Here is a 14,928-nt window from a genome sequence, read left to right as displayed (position 1 = left end):
CAACTGACTAGGAATCCCCCTTTTCCCCAAAAAGCAGCGTTTACCGGTGGGGACATGTGAAGTACAATCCAGACGCCCCGTTTTAACGTTTAGAACCTTCAATAATCAACGCTTGCGAAGCGGGTTTTCAAAACATATTGCATTTATTTCATATCAGTATCTAGGGTTTCATGCAAATATTCTAAAATCTGCATTAAAACATAAAGGAGCATTTTCCCCCCCGGAGATGTTTCCTGTTGTTGCAGATAAAGGACTATGGGGTGATGACGTAGTGACCGTAACGATATCTTTTGTGGTTAAATTCCCATGTACCCAATTCAAAATAATAGTTTAACCATCAGTTGAAAATGTGACAGAAACATATTTTTGTCCCAATACTCTGGTATGTGCTCTCTAGCCAACAGCTGGCAGATACAGTGTGGGGGTAGATTAGATTATTATGGACCAAAGAGTGAGATTATTATGGACCAAAGAGTGAGATTATTATGGACCAAAGAGTGAGATTATTATGGACCAAAGAGTGAGATTATTATGGACCAAAGAGTGAGGTTATTATGGACCAAAGAGTGAGGTTATTATGGACCAAAGAGTGAGGTGATTATGGACCAAAGAGTGAGGTGATTATGGACCAAAGAGTGAGGTGATTATGGACCAAAGAGTGAGGTGATTATGGACCAAAGAGTGAGGTGCTTATGGGCCAAAGAGTGAGGTGCTTATGGGCCAAAGAGTGAGGTGCTTATGGGCCAAAGAGTGAGGTGCTTATGGGCCAAAGAGTGAGGTGCTTATGGGCCAAAGAGTGAGGTGCTTATGGGCCAAAGAGTGAGGTGCTTATGGGCCAAAGAGTGAGGTGCTTATGGGCCAAAGAGTGAGGTGCTTATGGGCCAAAGAGTGAGGTGCTTATGGGCCAAAGAGTGAGGTGCTTATGGGCCAAAGAGTGAGGTGCTTATGGGCCAAAGAGTGAGGTGCTTATGGGCCAAAGAGTGAGGTGCTTATGGGCCAAAGAGTGAGGTGCTTATGGGCCAAAGAGTGAGGTGCTTATGGGCCAAAGAGTGAGGTGCTTATGGGCCAAAGAGTGAGGTGCTTATGGGCCAAAGAGTGAGGTGCTTATGGGCCAAAGAGTGAGGTGCTTATGGGCCAAAGAGTGAGGTGCTTATGGGCCAAAGAGTGAGGTGCTTATGGGCCAAAGAGTGAGGTGCTTATGGGCCAAAGAGTGAGGTGCTTATGGGCCAAAGAGTGAGGTGCTTATGGGCCAAAGAGTGAGGTGCTTATGGGCCAAAGAGTGAGGTGCTTATGGGCCAAAGAGTGAGGTGCTTATGGGCCAAAGAGTGAGGTGCTTATGGGCCAAAGAGTGAGGTGCTTATGGGCCAAAGAGTGAGGTGCTTATGGGCCAAAGAGTGAGGTGCTTATGGGCCAAAGAGTGAGGTGCTTATGGGCCAAAGAGTGAGGTGCTTATGGGCCAAAGAGTGAGGTGCTTATGGGCCAAAGAGTGAGGTGCTTATGGGCCAAAGAGTGAGGTGCTTATGGGCCAAAGAGTGAGGTGCTTATGGGCCAAAGAGTGAGGTGCTTATGGGCCAAAGAGTGAGGTGCTTATGGGCCAAAGAGTGAGGTGCTTATGGGCCAAAGAGTGAGGTGCTTATGGGCCAAAGAGTGAGGTGCTTATGGGCCAAAGAGTGAGGTGATTATGGGCCAAAGAGTGAGATGATTATGGACCAAAGAGTGAGATTATTTTAACTTGTCAAACGGCAGCCAAGCATCGATGATCATGTCACCAGAATAAGACCGTTGATATTCATCACCGTGGACTTTCACCACCCTGTGAAGATCATCATTAATTGATTTAATCTGTAGCCTAATAAAACAGAACGCTTTCCTGAGTCATAGTGGGAGGAACACGTGTCATCACGTGACTCCAAGTTTACTTCATAGGGTGGTTATTATATCAATATTTCCCTCATAAAGGTTTCCAGCGCCATTTCTCTCATTCATTTTACTGACACAGACAGATCCCACCTTGTCTAGCCTACCCCCCCCCCCCCCCCCCCCCCCACCTGATTTACCTGGAGCACCTATTGAGATGTGCCCTTCATGTAAATCAGGTGTTAAATGAGGTGTCACGTTGTTAATATGAAAATGATTTCTCACTTATATGAAAGATACGTTCCGGATGTTTCCAGAAGCGCGTTAATGTTCAGAGGGAGCGCTGGGGCTCTTAAACAAAGGTCCCTTGGCCAGAAGATCACTTCCTGAAGCTGTCTGTCGTCTGAATGAGCCTGGTGTGTCATCAGTGTTGACGTGTCCGTACAGGGTTACATTATTACTGCATGGGGACAAAGATCAGATTGAACTGTGTGTGGGACTGGGGCCTGTGGGTGAGGTGAGAGTTGAATGGGAGAGACCCAGTAACAGGGGTGTGCACAGGACAGGTTTAGAAGCAGGGTTAAAACTCCTCTACAGAACAACCTGCTCTGCTCTATCCTGCTCTGCTCTGCTCTGCTCTATCCTATCCTGCTCTGCTCTATCCTGCTCTGCTCTGCTCTATCCTGCTCTGCTCTATCCTATCCTGCTCTGCTCTGCTCTATCCTATCCTGCTATGCTCTATCCTGCTCTGCTCTATCCTATCCTGCTCTGCTCTATCCTATCCTGCTCTGCTCTGCTCTATCCTATCCTGCTCTGCTCTGCTCTATCCTATCCTGCTCTGCTCTATCCTATCCTGCTCTGCTCTATCCTGCTCTGCTCTATCCTATCCTGCTCTGCTCTGCTCTATCCTGCTCTATCCTATCCTGCTCTGCTCTATCCTATCCTGCTCTGCTCTATCCTGCTCTGCTCTGCTCTATCCTATCCTGCTCTGCTCTGTCTTATCCTGCTCTGCTCTGTCTTATCCTGCTCTGCTCTGTCCTATCCTGCTCTGCTCTGCTCTATCCTATCCTGCTCTATCCTATCCTGCTCTGCTCTATCCTATCCTATCCTGCTCTATCCTATCCTGCTCTACCCTGCTCTGCTCTGCTCTATCCTGCTCTGCTCTGCTCTATCCTATCCTGCTCTGCTCTATCCTATCCTGCTCTGCTCTATCCTATCCTGCTCTGCTCTATCCTATCCTGCTCTGCTCTATCCTATCCTGCTCTGCTCTATCCTGCTCTGCTCTATCCTGCTCTGCTCTATCCTGCTCTGCTCTGCTCTATCCTATCCTATCCTGCTCTATCCTATCCTGCTCTATCCTATCCTGCTCTGCTCTATCCTATCCTGCTCTATCCTATCCTGCTCTATCCTATCCTGCTCTGCTCTATCCTATCCTGCTCTGCTCTATCCTGCTCTGCTCTATCCTGCTCTGCTCTATCCTGCTCTGCTCTATCCTATCCTGCTCTATCCTATCCTGCTCTATCCTATCCTGCTCTGCTCTATCCTATCCTGCTCTGCTCTATCCTATCCTGCTCTGCTCTATCCTATCCTGCGCTGCTCTATCCTATCCTGCTCTATCCTATCCTGCTCTATTCTATCCTGCTCTGCTCTATCCTGCTCTATCCTTTCCTGCTCTGCTCTGCTCTATCCTGCTCTATCCTATCCTGCTCTGCTCTATCCTGCTCTATCCTATCCTGCTCTGCTCTATCCTGCTCTATCCTATCCTGCTCTGCTCTGCTCTATCCTGCTCTATCCTATCCTGCTCTGCTCTATCCTGCTCTATCATATCCTGCTCTGCTCTATCCTGCTCTATCATATCCTGCTCTGCTCTATCCTGCTCTATCATATCCTGCTCTGCTCTATCCTGCTCTATCATATCCTGCTCTGCTCTATCCTGCTCTATCCTATCCTGCTCTGCTCTATCCTGCTCTATCCTATCCTGCTCTGCTCTATCCTATCCTGCTCTGCTCTATCCTATCCTGCTCTGCTCTATCCTGCTCTGCTCTATCCTGCTCTATCCTATCCTGCTCTGCTCTATCCTGCTCTATCCTATCCTGTTCTATCCTATCCTACTCTGCTCTATCCTGCTCTATCCTGCTCTGCTCTATCCTGCTCTGCTCTATCCTGCTCTATCCTATCCTCCTCTATCCTATCCTGCTCTGCTCTATCCTGCTCTGCTCTATCCTGCTCTGCTCTATCCTGCTCTGCTCTATCCTGCTCTGCTCTATCCTGCTCTGCTCTATCCTGCTCTGCTCTATCCTGCTCTGCTCTATCCTGCTCTATCCTATCCTGCTCTATCCTATCCTGCTCTGCTCTATCCTGCTCTATCCTATCCTGCTCTATCCTTTCCTGCTCTGCTCTGCTCTATCCTGCTCTATTCTATCCTGCTCTATTCTATCCTGCTCTATCCTATCCTGCTCTATCCTATCCTGCTCTATCCTATCCTGCTCTGCTCTATCCTATCCTGCTCTGCTCTATCCTATCCTGCTCTATCCTATCCTACTCTACCCTGCTCTACTCTACCCCGCTCTACTCTACCCCGCTCTACTCTACCCCGCTCTGCTCTACCCCGCTCTACTCTACCCCGCTCTGCTCTACTCTACCCCGCTCTACTCTACCCCGCTCTACTCTACCCCGCTCCGCTCTACTCTACCCCGCTCCGCTCTACTCTACTCCGCTCCGCTCTACTCTACCCCGCTCCGCTCTACTCTATCCTGCTCTGCTCTATCCTGCTCTATCCTATCCTGCTCTATCCTATCCTGCTCTGCTCTATCCTGCTCTATCCTATCCTGCTCTATCCTTTCCTGCTCTGCTCTGCTCTATCCTGCTCTATTCTATCCTGCTCTATCCTATCCTGCTCTATCCTATCCTGCTCTATCCTATCCTGCTCTATCCTATCCTGCTCTATCCTATCCTGCTCTATCCTATCCTGCTCTGCTCTATCCTATCCTGCTCTGCTCTATCCTATCCTGCTCTATCCTATCCTGCTCTGCTCTATCCTGCTCTGCTCTATCCTGCTCTATCCTATCCTGCTCTGCTCTATCCTGCTCTATCCTATCCTGTTCTATCCTATCCTACTCTGCTCTATCCTGCTCTATCCTGCTCTGCTCTATCCTGCTCTGCTCTATCCTGCTCTATCCTATCCTGCTCTATCCTATCCTGCTCTATCCTATCCTGCTCTGCTCTATCCTATCCTGCTCTGCTCTATCCTATCCTGCTCTATCCTATCCTACTCTACCCTGCTCTACTCTACCCTGCTCTACTCTACCCCGCTCTGCTCTACCCTGCTCTGCTCTACCCCGCTCTACTCTACCCCGCTCTGCTCTACTCTACCCCGCTCTGCTCTACCCCGCTCTACTCTACCCCGCTCTACTCTACCCCGCTCTACTCTACCCCGCTCCGCTCTACTCTACCCCGCTCCGCTCTACTCTACCCCGCTCCGCTCTACTCTACCCCGCTCTTCTCCGCTCTGCTCCACCTTGCCCCGCTTTGCTCTACCCCGCTTTACTCTACCCCGCTTTGCTCTACCCCGCTTTGCTCTACCCCGCTTTACTCTACCCCGCTCCGCTCTACCCCGCTAGATTGATAGCTACTAAATTAGCAAACCAAATTCAAAACATCAGAGTATTTATCACCTTTAGGTTAACTTAACATGTAGTTGTGAAGTCCATGCTAGATGGGCTAGCGTGTGCTGCACTACAGTAGCAAGACTCCCATCTCTTGTCATTGTGTACCCCATGTGACTGGGGACTACTGGTAAGATTCATAATGAAAAATGTGACCTGTGACATGAAGAACACGATCTGCGTTTTATATAAAGCATTGCACAAGTTGACAGATATTTACTTAAAAAGTAGCTACAAATATTAAAATGTATTTAAAAAAAACTTTAAATAGTTTTAACGGTATTGAAAAACATCCAGTGGCATTTTCCAAATACCCTGGTATACCGTCCAAGTCTGCTCTCTTCCTCTCTCTCTCCAAATACCCTGGTATACCGTCCAAGTCTGCTCTCTTCCTCTCTCTCCAAATACCCTGGTATACCGTCCAAGTCTGCTCTCTTCCTCTCTCTCTCCAAATACCCTGGTATACCGTCCAAGTCTGCTCTCTCTCTCTCTGTCTCTCTCTCTCCAAATACCCTGGTATACCGTCCAAGTCTGCTCTCTCCCTCTCTCTCCAAATACCCTGGTATACCGTCCAAGTCTGCTCTCTCTCTCTCTGTCTCTCTCTCTCCAAATACCCTGGTATACCGTCCAAGTCTGCTCTCTCCCTCTCTCTCCAAATACCCTGGTATACCGTCCAAGTCTGCTCTCTCCCTCTCTCTCCAAATACCCTGGTATACCGTCCAAGTCTGCTCTCTCTCCCTCTCTCTCTCCAAATACCCTGGTATACCGTCCAAGTCTGCTCTCTTCCTCTCTCTCCAAATACCCTGGTATACCGTCCAAGTCTGCTCTCTTCCTCTCTCTCCAAATACCCTGGTATACCGTCCAAGTCGCTCTCTTCCTCTCTCTCCAAATACCCTGGTATACCGTCCAAGTCTGCTCTCTCCCTCTCTCTCCAAATACCCTGGTATACCGTCCAAGTCTGCTCTCTCCCTCTCTCTCCAAATACCCTGGTATACCGTCCAAGTCTGCTCTCTTCCTCTCTCTCCAAATACCCTGGTATACCGTCCAAGTCTGCTCTCTTCCTCTCTCTCCAAATACCCTGGTATACCGTCCAAGTCTGCTCTCTTCCTCTCTCTCTCCAAATACCCTGGTATACCGTCCAAGTCTGCTCTCTTCCTCTCTCTCCAAATACCCTGGTATACCGTCCAAGTCTGCTCTCTTCCTCTCTCTCTCCAAATACCCTGGTATACCGTCCAAGTCTGCTCTCTCCCTCTCTCTCCAAATACCCTGGTATACCGTCCAAGTCTGCTCTCTCCCTCTCTCTGTCTCTCTCTCTCCAAATACCCTGGTATACCGTCCAAGTCTGCTCTCTCTCTCTCTGTCTCTCTCTCTCCAAATACCCTGGTATACCGTCCAAGTCTGCTCTCTTCCTCTCTCTCCAAATACCCTGGTATACCGTCCAAGTCTGCTCTCTCCCTCTCTCTCCAAATACCCTGGTATACCGTCCAAGTCTGCTCTCTCTCTCTCCAAATACCCTGGTATACCGTCCAAGTCTGCTCTCTCTCTCTCCAAATACCCTGGTATACCGTCCAAGTCTGCTCTCTCTCTCTCCAAATACCCTGGTATACCGTCCAAGTCTGCTCTCTCTCTCTCCAAATACCCTGGTATACCGTCCAAGTCTGCTCTCTCTCTCTCCAAATACCCTGGTATACCGTCCAAGTCTGCTCTCTCTCTCTCCAAATACCCTGGTATACCGTCCAAGTCTGCTCTCTCCCTCTCTCTCCAAATACCCTGGTATACCGTCCAAGTCTGCTCTCTTCCTCTCTCTCCAAATACCCTGGTATACCGTCCAAGTCTGCTCTCTCCCTCTCTCTCCAAATACCCTGGTATACCGTCCAAGTCTGCTCTCTTCCTCTCTCTCCAAATACCCTGGTATACCGTCCAAGTCTGCTCTCTCCCTCTCTCTCCAAATACCCTGGTATACCGTCCAAGTCTGCTCTCTTCCTTCGTTTCTCCCTCCCTCTCTCTCATATCGCCTTCCACTGCTGTCGCAGACTGCAGCTCTCTCTCTCTCTCGCTCTCTCTCTCTCTCTCGCTCTCTCTCTCTCTCTCTCTCTCTCTCTCTCTCTCTCTCGCTCTCTCTCGCTCTCTCTCGCTCTCCCTCTCTCTCATATTGCCTGCCACTGCTGTCGCAGACTGCCTCTTTCTCTCCCTCTCTTTCTACTCTCTCTCTCTCTCTCCTCCCTCTAACCACCTGACACACTCGGAGAAGAGCAGAGATGTGCCTCCGACAGCCAGAGGAGGTTAGCCTGTAGCTAGCTAGCATTGTCTGTTAGCCTTTAGCCTGTCAGGACTTCAGTTGTGGTGGGTGGGGCGGGGGGGGCTTTATCAACACAACACCCCCACCTCCAGCAGCTAGCAGAGGGGTGTGGTTTCCAAGGCTTGGCCAGACTGGGTGCTGGGACAGAGGGATGCCAGGGGGCTGTCTAAGGGGACCAGTGCGCAAGGAAAAGCTGAGGAAGGGGGGCAGTCGGTCTGTCATCCCTAGCCTCTTCACCATCAATGAGGAAGAGGAAGGACAAAAAGGAATAGGAGCACAGAGGAGGAAAAGAGGTATGTTTGGGGGGATGGGGGAGGGGATAGAGGGGATGGCTGGGGGGTTCAGGGGTCACTGGGGGGGGTTCAGGGGTCACTGGGGGGGTTCAGGGGTCACTGGGGGGTTCAGGGGTCACTGGGGGGTATCAACAGGAAAATAGACTGCTGTGTGTCAGGGTTTCTTACATTTGACAGGCAGCATTTTAAAATGACTGAAAAAGTACCAGACCCATATGCATTGGGTGCTTAACCTGACTAGGGCGTCCGCCCCCGGCGACGGAGACCTGACTAGGGCGTCCGGGCGACGGAGACCTGACTCATCTTAACAGAACATGCAACTCCAAGATGCAACAGTGTAACGTTCTTACTGAATTCTGCACTTTGAAGATGTCAGAATAACTGTCCACATTGACTTATCCTCAGCCAACAAAACGAGAAACAAACAGCACCATCACTAGCCTGTGTCAATCTACTAACCCCAATAGAATACATCTACCTTTCTACTATTGGTCAGCTTGTTGAGAAGGAAGTAGCCTGTTCCAAACAGACTCTGGGACAGTTGTGGGATGATAGATCCCAGATTCATACAACCAGTAAGCCTGGGCTACATTAAAAAACATAAGTCTGATGCAACAGATGAGAACATTTTAGCATAACATATTAATACTCTTTTCTTCACATTTATAAAGCACAGCCGTGTCCACAAGGCAGTAGGGCAACACGTCAATGTTTGTTCCATAATGCAATTAGCTTGGAAAAGTCTGTTGTCGATAGATCATTGTACATAGTCTGTTTCACGTGACAGAGATGAAAATGTCTGTTTAGAAATGTAGAATGAGTGCCTATTACAAAAGTTCCAGGGGGGGGCTTTCAGACACATTGAATGCAATCAAGTTCAAATTTGGGGGTGGGAGAGGGGCTCTAAATATTGCTAATTTAACCAATATCCTATTTGTTTCAAATGCAGCAGTATTGATTCTGTCTGATTAGATTCTGTCTGATTTAGATTCTGTCTGATAGATGTTCGGCTCATACTAGGCTCTGTACCTGTATTCTGTGCCCTTGTGATAAATAAGATGTATAATGATTATAGAAAAATACACACGCCAATTTTAAATCCACTAAATTAAGCAAATTAACCTAGAGACATGACCGGTCAAATATATTTCCATCAGTGAAGAAGATAAAAAGCATTATATTGCAATGGGATTTTTTTTTCTCCTGGACAATTTGCCAGCGGCAATTTTGTTTGCTTTAGTTTTTTTTTGCCAAAAGACCGCTATTACCGGCTAACGACAAACCCGTGTGTGTGGGGTGGGTGACAGACTGCTATCTACGCAGTTTTATGTTAGTCGGCACTCTGCAGGTGACAACTCCTGTGACAAGCTGGAGATGTGTTCTCCAATAACTGGCACAGCTGAGTGTGAGAGTCTGGTGTAATGACACCAAGGGGTGTCTGTGGTGTAATGCTGGGGAGATGACACCAGGGGGTGTCTGTGGTGTAATGCTGGGGAGATGACACCAGGGGGTGTCTGTGGTGTGATGCTGGGGAGATGACACCAGGGGGTGTCTGTGGTGTAATGCTGGGGAGATGACACCAGGGGGTGTCTGTGGTGTAATGCTGGGGAGATGACACCAGGGGGTGTCTGTGGTGTAATGCTGGGGAGATGACACCAGGGGGTGTCTGTGGTGTAATGCTGGGGAGATGACGCCAGGGGGTGTCTGTGGTGTAATGCTGGGGAGATGACACCAGGGGGTGTCTGTGGTGTAATGCTGGGGAGATGACGCCAGGGGGTGTCTGTGGTGTAATGCTGGGGAGATGACGCCAGGGGGTGTCTGTGGTGTAACACTGGGGAGATGACGCCAGGGGGTGTCTGTGGTGTAACGCTGGGGAGATGACGCCAGGGGGTGTCTGTGGTGTAACGCTGGGGAGATGACGCCAGGGGGTGTCTGTGGTGTAACGCTGGGGAGATGACGCCAGGGGGTGTCTGTGGTGTAACGCTGGGGAGATGACGCCAGGGGGTGTCTGTGGTGTAACGCTGGGGAGATGACGCCAGGGGGTGTCTGTGGTGTAACGCTGGGGAGATGACGCCAGGGGGTGTCTGTGGTGTAACGCTGGGGAGATGACGCCAGGGGGTGTCTGTGGTGTAACGCTGGGGAGATGACGCCAGGGGGTGTCTGTGGTGTAACGCTGGGGAGATGACGCCAGGGGGTGTCTGTGGTGTAACGCTGGGGAGATGACGCCAGGGGGTGTCTGTGGTGTAACGCTGGGGAGATGACGCCAGGGGGTGTCTGTGGTGTAACGCTGGGGAGATGACGCCAGGGGGTGTCTGTGGTGTAACGCTGGGGAGATGACGCCAGGGGGTGTCTGTGGTGTAACGCTGGGGAGATGACGCCAGGGGGTGTCTGTGGTGTAACGCTGGGGAGATGACGCCAGGGGGTGTCTGTGGTGTAACGCTGGGGAGATGACGCCAGGGGGTGTCTGTGGTGTAACGCTGGGGAGATGACGCCAGGGGGTGTCTGTGGTGTAACGCTGGGGAGATGACGCCAGGGGGTGTCTGTGGTGTAACGCTGGGGAGATGACGCCAGGGGGTGTCTGTGGTGTAACGCTGGGGAGATGACGCCAGGGGGTGTCTGTGGTGTAACGCTGGGGAGATGACGCCAGGGGGTGTCTGTGGTGTAACGCTGGGGAGATGACGCCAGGGGGTGTCTGTGGTGTAACGCTGGGGAGATGACGCCAGGGGGTGTCTGTGGTGTAACGCTGGGGAGATGACGCCAGGGGGTGTCTGTGGTGTAACGCTGGGGAGATGACGCCAGGGGGTGTCTGTGGTGTAACGCTGGGGAGATGACGCCAGGGGGTGTCTGTGGTGTAACGCTGGGGAGATGACGCCAGGGGGTGTCTGTGGTGTAACGCTGGGGAGATGACGCCAGGGGGTGTCTGTGGTGTAACGCTGGGGAGATGACGCCAGGGGGTGTCTGTGGTGTAACGCTGGGGAGATGACGCCAGGGGGTGTCTGTGGTGTAACGCTGGGGAGATGACGCCAGGGGGTGTCTGTGGTGTAACGCTGGGGAGATGACGCCAGGGGGTGTCTGTGGTGTAACGCTGGGGAGATGACGCCAGGGGGTGTCTGTGGTGTAACGCTGGGGAGATGACGCCAGGGGGTGTCTGTGGTGTAACGCTGGGGAGATGACGCCAGGGGGTGTCTGTGGTGTAACGCTGGGGAGATGACGCCAGGGGGTGTCTGTGGTGTAACGCTGGGGAGATGACGCCAGGGGGTGTCTGTGGTGTAACGCTGGGGAGATGACGCCAGGGGGTGTCTGTGGTGTAACGCTGGGGAGATGACGCCAGGGGGTGTCTGTGGTGTAACGCTGGGGAGATGACGCCAGGGGGTGTCTGTGGTGTAACGCTGGGGAGATGACGCCAGGGGGTGTCTGTGGTGTAACGCTGGGGAGATGACGCCAGGGGGTGTCTGTGGTGTAACGCTGGGGAGATGACGCCAGGGGGTGTCTGTGGTGTAACGCTGGGGAGATGACGCCAGGGGGTGTCTGTGGTGTAACGCTGGGGAGATGACGCCAGGGGGTGTCTGTGGTGTAACGCTGGGGAGATGACGCCAGGGGGTGTCTGTGGTGTAACGCTGGGGAGATGACGCCAGGGGGTGTCTGTGGTGTAACGCTGGGGAGATGACGCCAGGGGGTGTCTGTGGTGTAACGCTGGGGAGATGACGCCAGGGGGTGTCTGTGGTGTAACGCTGGGGAGGTGACGCCAGGGGGTGTCTGTGGTGTAACGCTGGGGAGGTGACGCCAGGGGGTGTCTGTGGTGTAACGCTGGGGAGGTGACGCCAGGGGGTGTCTGTGGTGTAACGCTGGGGAGGTGACGCCAGGGGGTGTCTGTGGTGTAACGCTGGGGAGGTGACGCCAGGGGGTGTCTGTGGTGTAACGCTGGGGAGGTGACGCCAGGGGGTGTCTGTGGTGTAACGCTGGGGAGGTGACGCCAGGGGGTGTCTGTGGTGTAACGCTGGGGAGGTGACGCCAGGGGGTGTCTGTGGTGTAACGCTGGGGAGGTGACGCCAGGGGGTGTCTGTGGTGTAACGCTGGGGAGGTGACGCCAGGGGGTGTCTGTGGTGTAACGCTGGGGAGGTGACGCCAGGGGGTGTCTGTGGTGTAACGCTGGGGAGGTGACGCCAGGGGGTGTCTGTGGTGTAACGCTGGGGAGGTGACGCCAGGGGGTGTCTGTGGTGTAACGCTGGGGAGGTGACGCCAGGGGGTGTCTGTGGTGTAACGCTGGGGAGGTGACGCCAGGGGGTGTCTGTGGTGTAACGCTGGGGAGGTGACGCCAGGGGGTGTCTGTGGTGTAACGCTGGGGAGGTGACGCCAGGGGGTGTCTGTGGTGTAACGCTGGGGAGGTGACGCCAGGGGGTGTCTGTGGTGTAACGCTGGGGAGGTGACGCCAGGGGGTGTCTGTGGTGTAACGCTGGGGAGGTGACGCCAGGGGGTGTCTGTGGTGTAACGCTGGGGAGGTGACGCCAGGGGGTGTCTGTGGTGTAACGCTGGGGAGGTGACGCCAGGGGGTGTCTGTGGTGTAACGCTGGGGAGGTGACGCCAGGGGGTGTCTGTGGTGTAACGCTGGGGAGGTGACGCCAGGGGGTGTCTGTGGTGTAACGCTGGGGAGGTGACGCCAGGGGGTGTCTGTGGTGTAACGCTGGGGAGGTGACGCCAGGGGGTGTCTGTGGTGTAACGCTGGGGAGGTGACGCCAGGGGGTGTCTGTGGTGTAACGCTGGGGAGGTGACGCCAGGGGGTGTCTGTGGTGTAACGCTGGGGAGGTGACGCCAGGGGGTGTCTGTGGTGTAACGCTGGGGAGGTGACGCCAGGGGGTGTCTGTGGTGTAACGCTGGGGAGGTGACGCCAGGGGGTGTCTGTGGTGTAACGCTGGGGAGGTGACGCCAGGGGGTGTCTGTGGTGTAACGCTGGGGAGATGACGCCAGGGGGTGTCTGTGGTGTAACGCTGGGGAGGTGACGCCAGGGGGTGTCTGTGGTGTAACGCTGGGGAGATGACGCCAGGGGGTGTCTGTGGTGTAACGCTGGGGAGATGACGCCAGGGGGTGTCTGTGGTGTAACGCTGGGGAGATGACGCCAGGGGGTGTCTGTGGTGTAACGCTGGGGAGATGACGCCAGGGGGTGTCTGTGGTGTAACGCTGGGGAGATGACGCCAGGGGGTGTCTGTGGTGTAACGCTGGGGAGATGACGCCAGGGGGTGTCTGTGGTGTAACGCTGGGGAGATGACGCCAGGGGGTGTCTGTGGTGTAACGCTGGGGAGATGACGCCAGGGGGTGTCTGTGGTGTAACGCTGGGGAGATGACGCCAGGGGGTGTCTGTGGTGTAACGCTGGGGAGATGACGCCAGGGGGTGTCTGTGGTGTAACGCTGGGGAGATGACGCCAGGGGGTGTCTGTGGTGTAACGCTGGGGAGATGACGCCAGGGGGTGTCTGTGGTGTAACGCTGGGGAGATGACGCCAGGGGGTGTCTGTGGTGTAACGCTGGGGAGATGACGCCAGGGGGTGTCTGTGGTGTAACGCTGGGGAGATGACGCCAGGGGGTGTGTGTGCCAGGCTGTGTCTGGGGCAGAGAAATGGGTACTGTGGAGAGAGAGGGGGGGAGATATTCAATCAGTCACCAGAGTCCCGTTAATTCAGTCAGTCTGTCACAACAACTTCGCCCAATCAACAGGCTAGTGATGATGACACTGGGACTTTGTTTATTTTAGTGGTGGTAGTAGAGGTGACTATGTACTATTGCAGTAGAATGTTGCGTGGCTGGTGTGTGTGTGGTCCCTGTTTGTTCTTGGGGAGTGACTGCTCACCTGTAACTGCCGCGTATGTGACTAGGCGTGTGCAGGAATCGGCTGACAAGGTGAGAATGGGCTGACATCAGGGCAGCAGGGGGGAGTGCCAGGGCAATCAATCAATCAAATGTATTTATAAAGCCATTCTTACATCAGCTGATATCTCAAAGTGCTGTACAGAAACCCAGCCTAAAACCCCAAACGGAAAGCAATGCAGGTGTAGAAGCACGGTGGCTAGGAAAAACTCCCTAGGAAGAAACCTAGAGAGGAACCAGGCTATGAGGGGTGGCCAGTCCTCTTCTGGCTGTGCCGGGTGGAGATTATAACAGAACTATGCCAAGATGTTTAAAATGTTCATAAATGACCAGCATGGTCAAATAATAATAATCACAGTAGTTGTCGAGGGTGCAGCAAGTCAGCACCTCAGGAGTAAATGTCAGTTGGCTTTTCATAGCCGACAATGAGACTGACTAATTACCCTCGGGTCGTTAGCAAACTTAATGATGGTGTTGTGCGCTGCCACACAGGCGTGGGTGAACAGGTAGTACAGGAGGGGACAAAGCACGCACCCCTGAGGGGCCCCCGTGTTGAGGGTCAGGGTGGCGTGTGTTGTTACCTACCCTATCCACCTGGCGGCGGCCCGTCAGGAAGTCCAGGATCCAGTTGCAGAGTGAGTTGTTCAGAGCTTCGTGGGCACTATGGTTTTGAACGCTGAGCTGTACATCAATGAACAGTATTCTCACATAGGTGTTCCTCTTGTCCAGGTGGGAAAGGGCAGCGTGGAGTGATATAGAGATTGAATCATCTGTGGATCTGTTGGGGCCGTATGCAAATTGGAGTGGGTCTAGGGTTTCTGGGATAATGGTGTTGATGTGAGCCATGACCAGTCTTTCAAAGCACTTCATAGCTACAGACGCGAGTGCTACGGGTCGTAGTCATTTAGGCAGGTTACCTTAGTGTTCTTGGTCACAGGGACTATGGTGGTCTGCTTG

At 52.9% G+C, this 14,928-nt stretch overlaps 1 protein-coding gene across 3 annotated transcripts in view; it reads left to right on the top strand.

Annotated features, from left to right (window-relative positions):
- The window catches only part of map7b (microtubule-associated protein 7b), a 106,814-nt gene that overhangs the window by 14,091 nt on the left and 77,795 nt on the right, over window positions 1-14,928 (top strand). The window contains exon 1 of one of the 3 annotated variants that reach the window (XM_055873421.1): window positions 7,672-8,114. The exons of 1 other annotated variant lie outside the window; for it this stretch is intronic. In XM_055873421.1, coding sequence (XP_055729396.1) covers window positions 7,973-8,114 — 142 coding nt within the window. In that variant the 5' untranslated portion in view covers window positions 7,672-7,972. Of the gene's footprint in view, window positions 1-7,671; window positions 8,115-14,928 lie in introns of those variants that run through there. One more of the 3 variants, XM_055873422.1, reaches the window with a different exon arrangement.

This window comes from Salvelinus fontinalis, chromosome 20 (assembly GCF_029448725.1).
Source record: "Salvelinus fontinalis isolate EN_2023a chromosome 20, ASM2944872v1, whole genome shotgun sequence".
Lineage (NCBI taxonomy): Eukaryota > Metazoa > Chordata > Actinopteri > Salmoniformes > Salmonidae > Salvelinus > Salvelinus fontinalis.
This window is presented reverse-complemented; position numbering and strand designations above follow the sequence as displayed.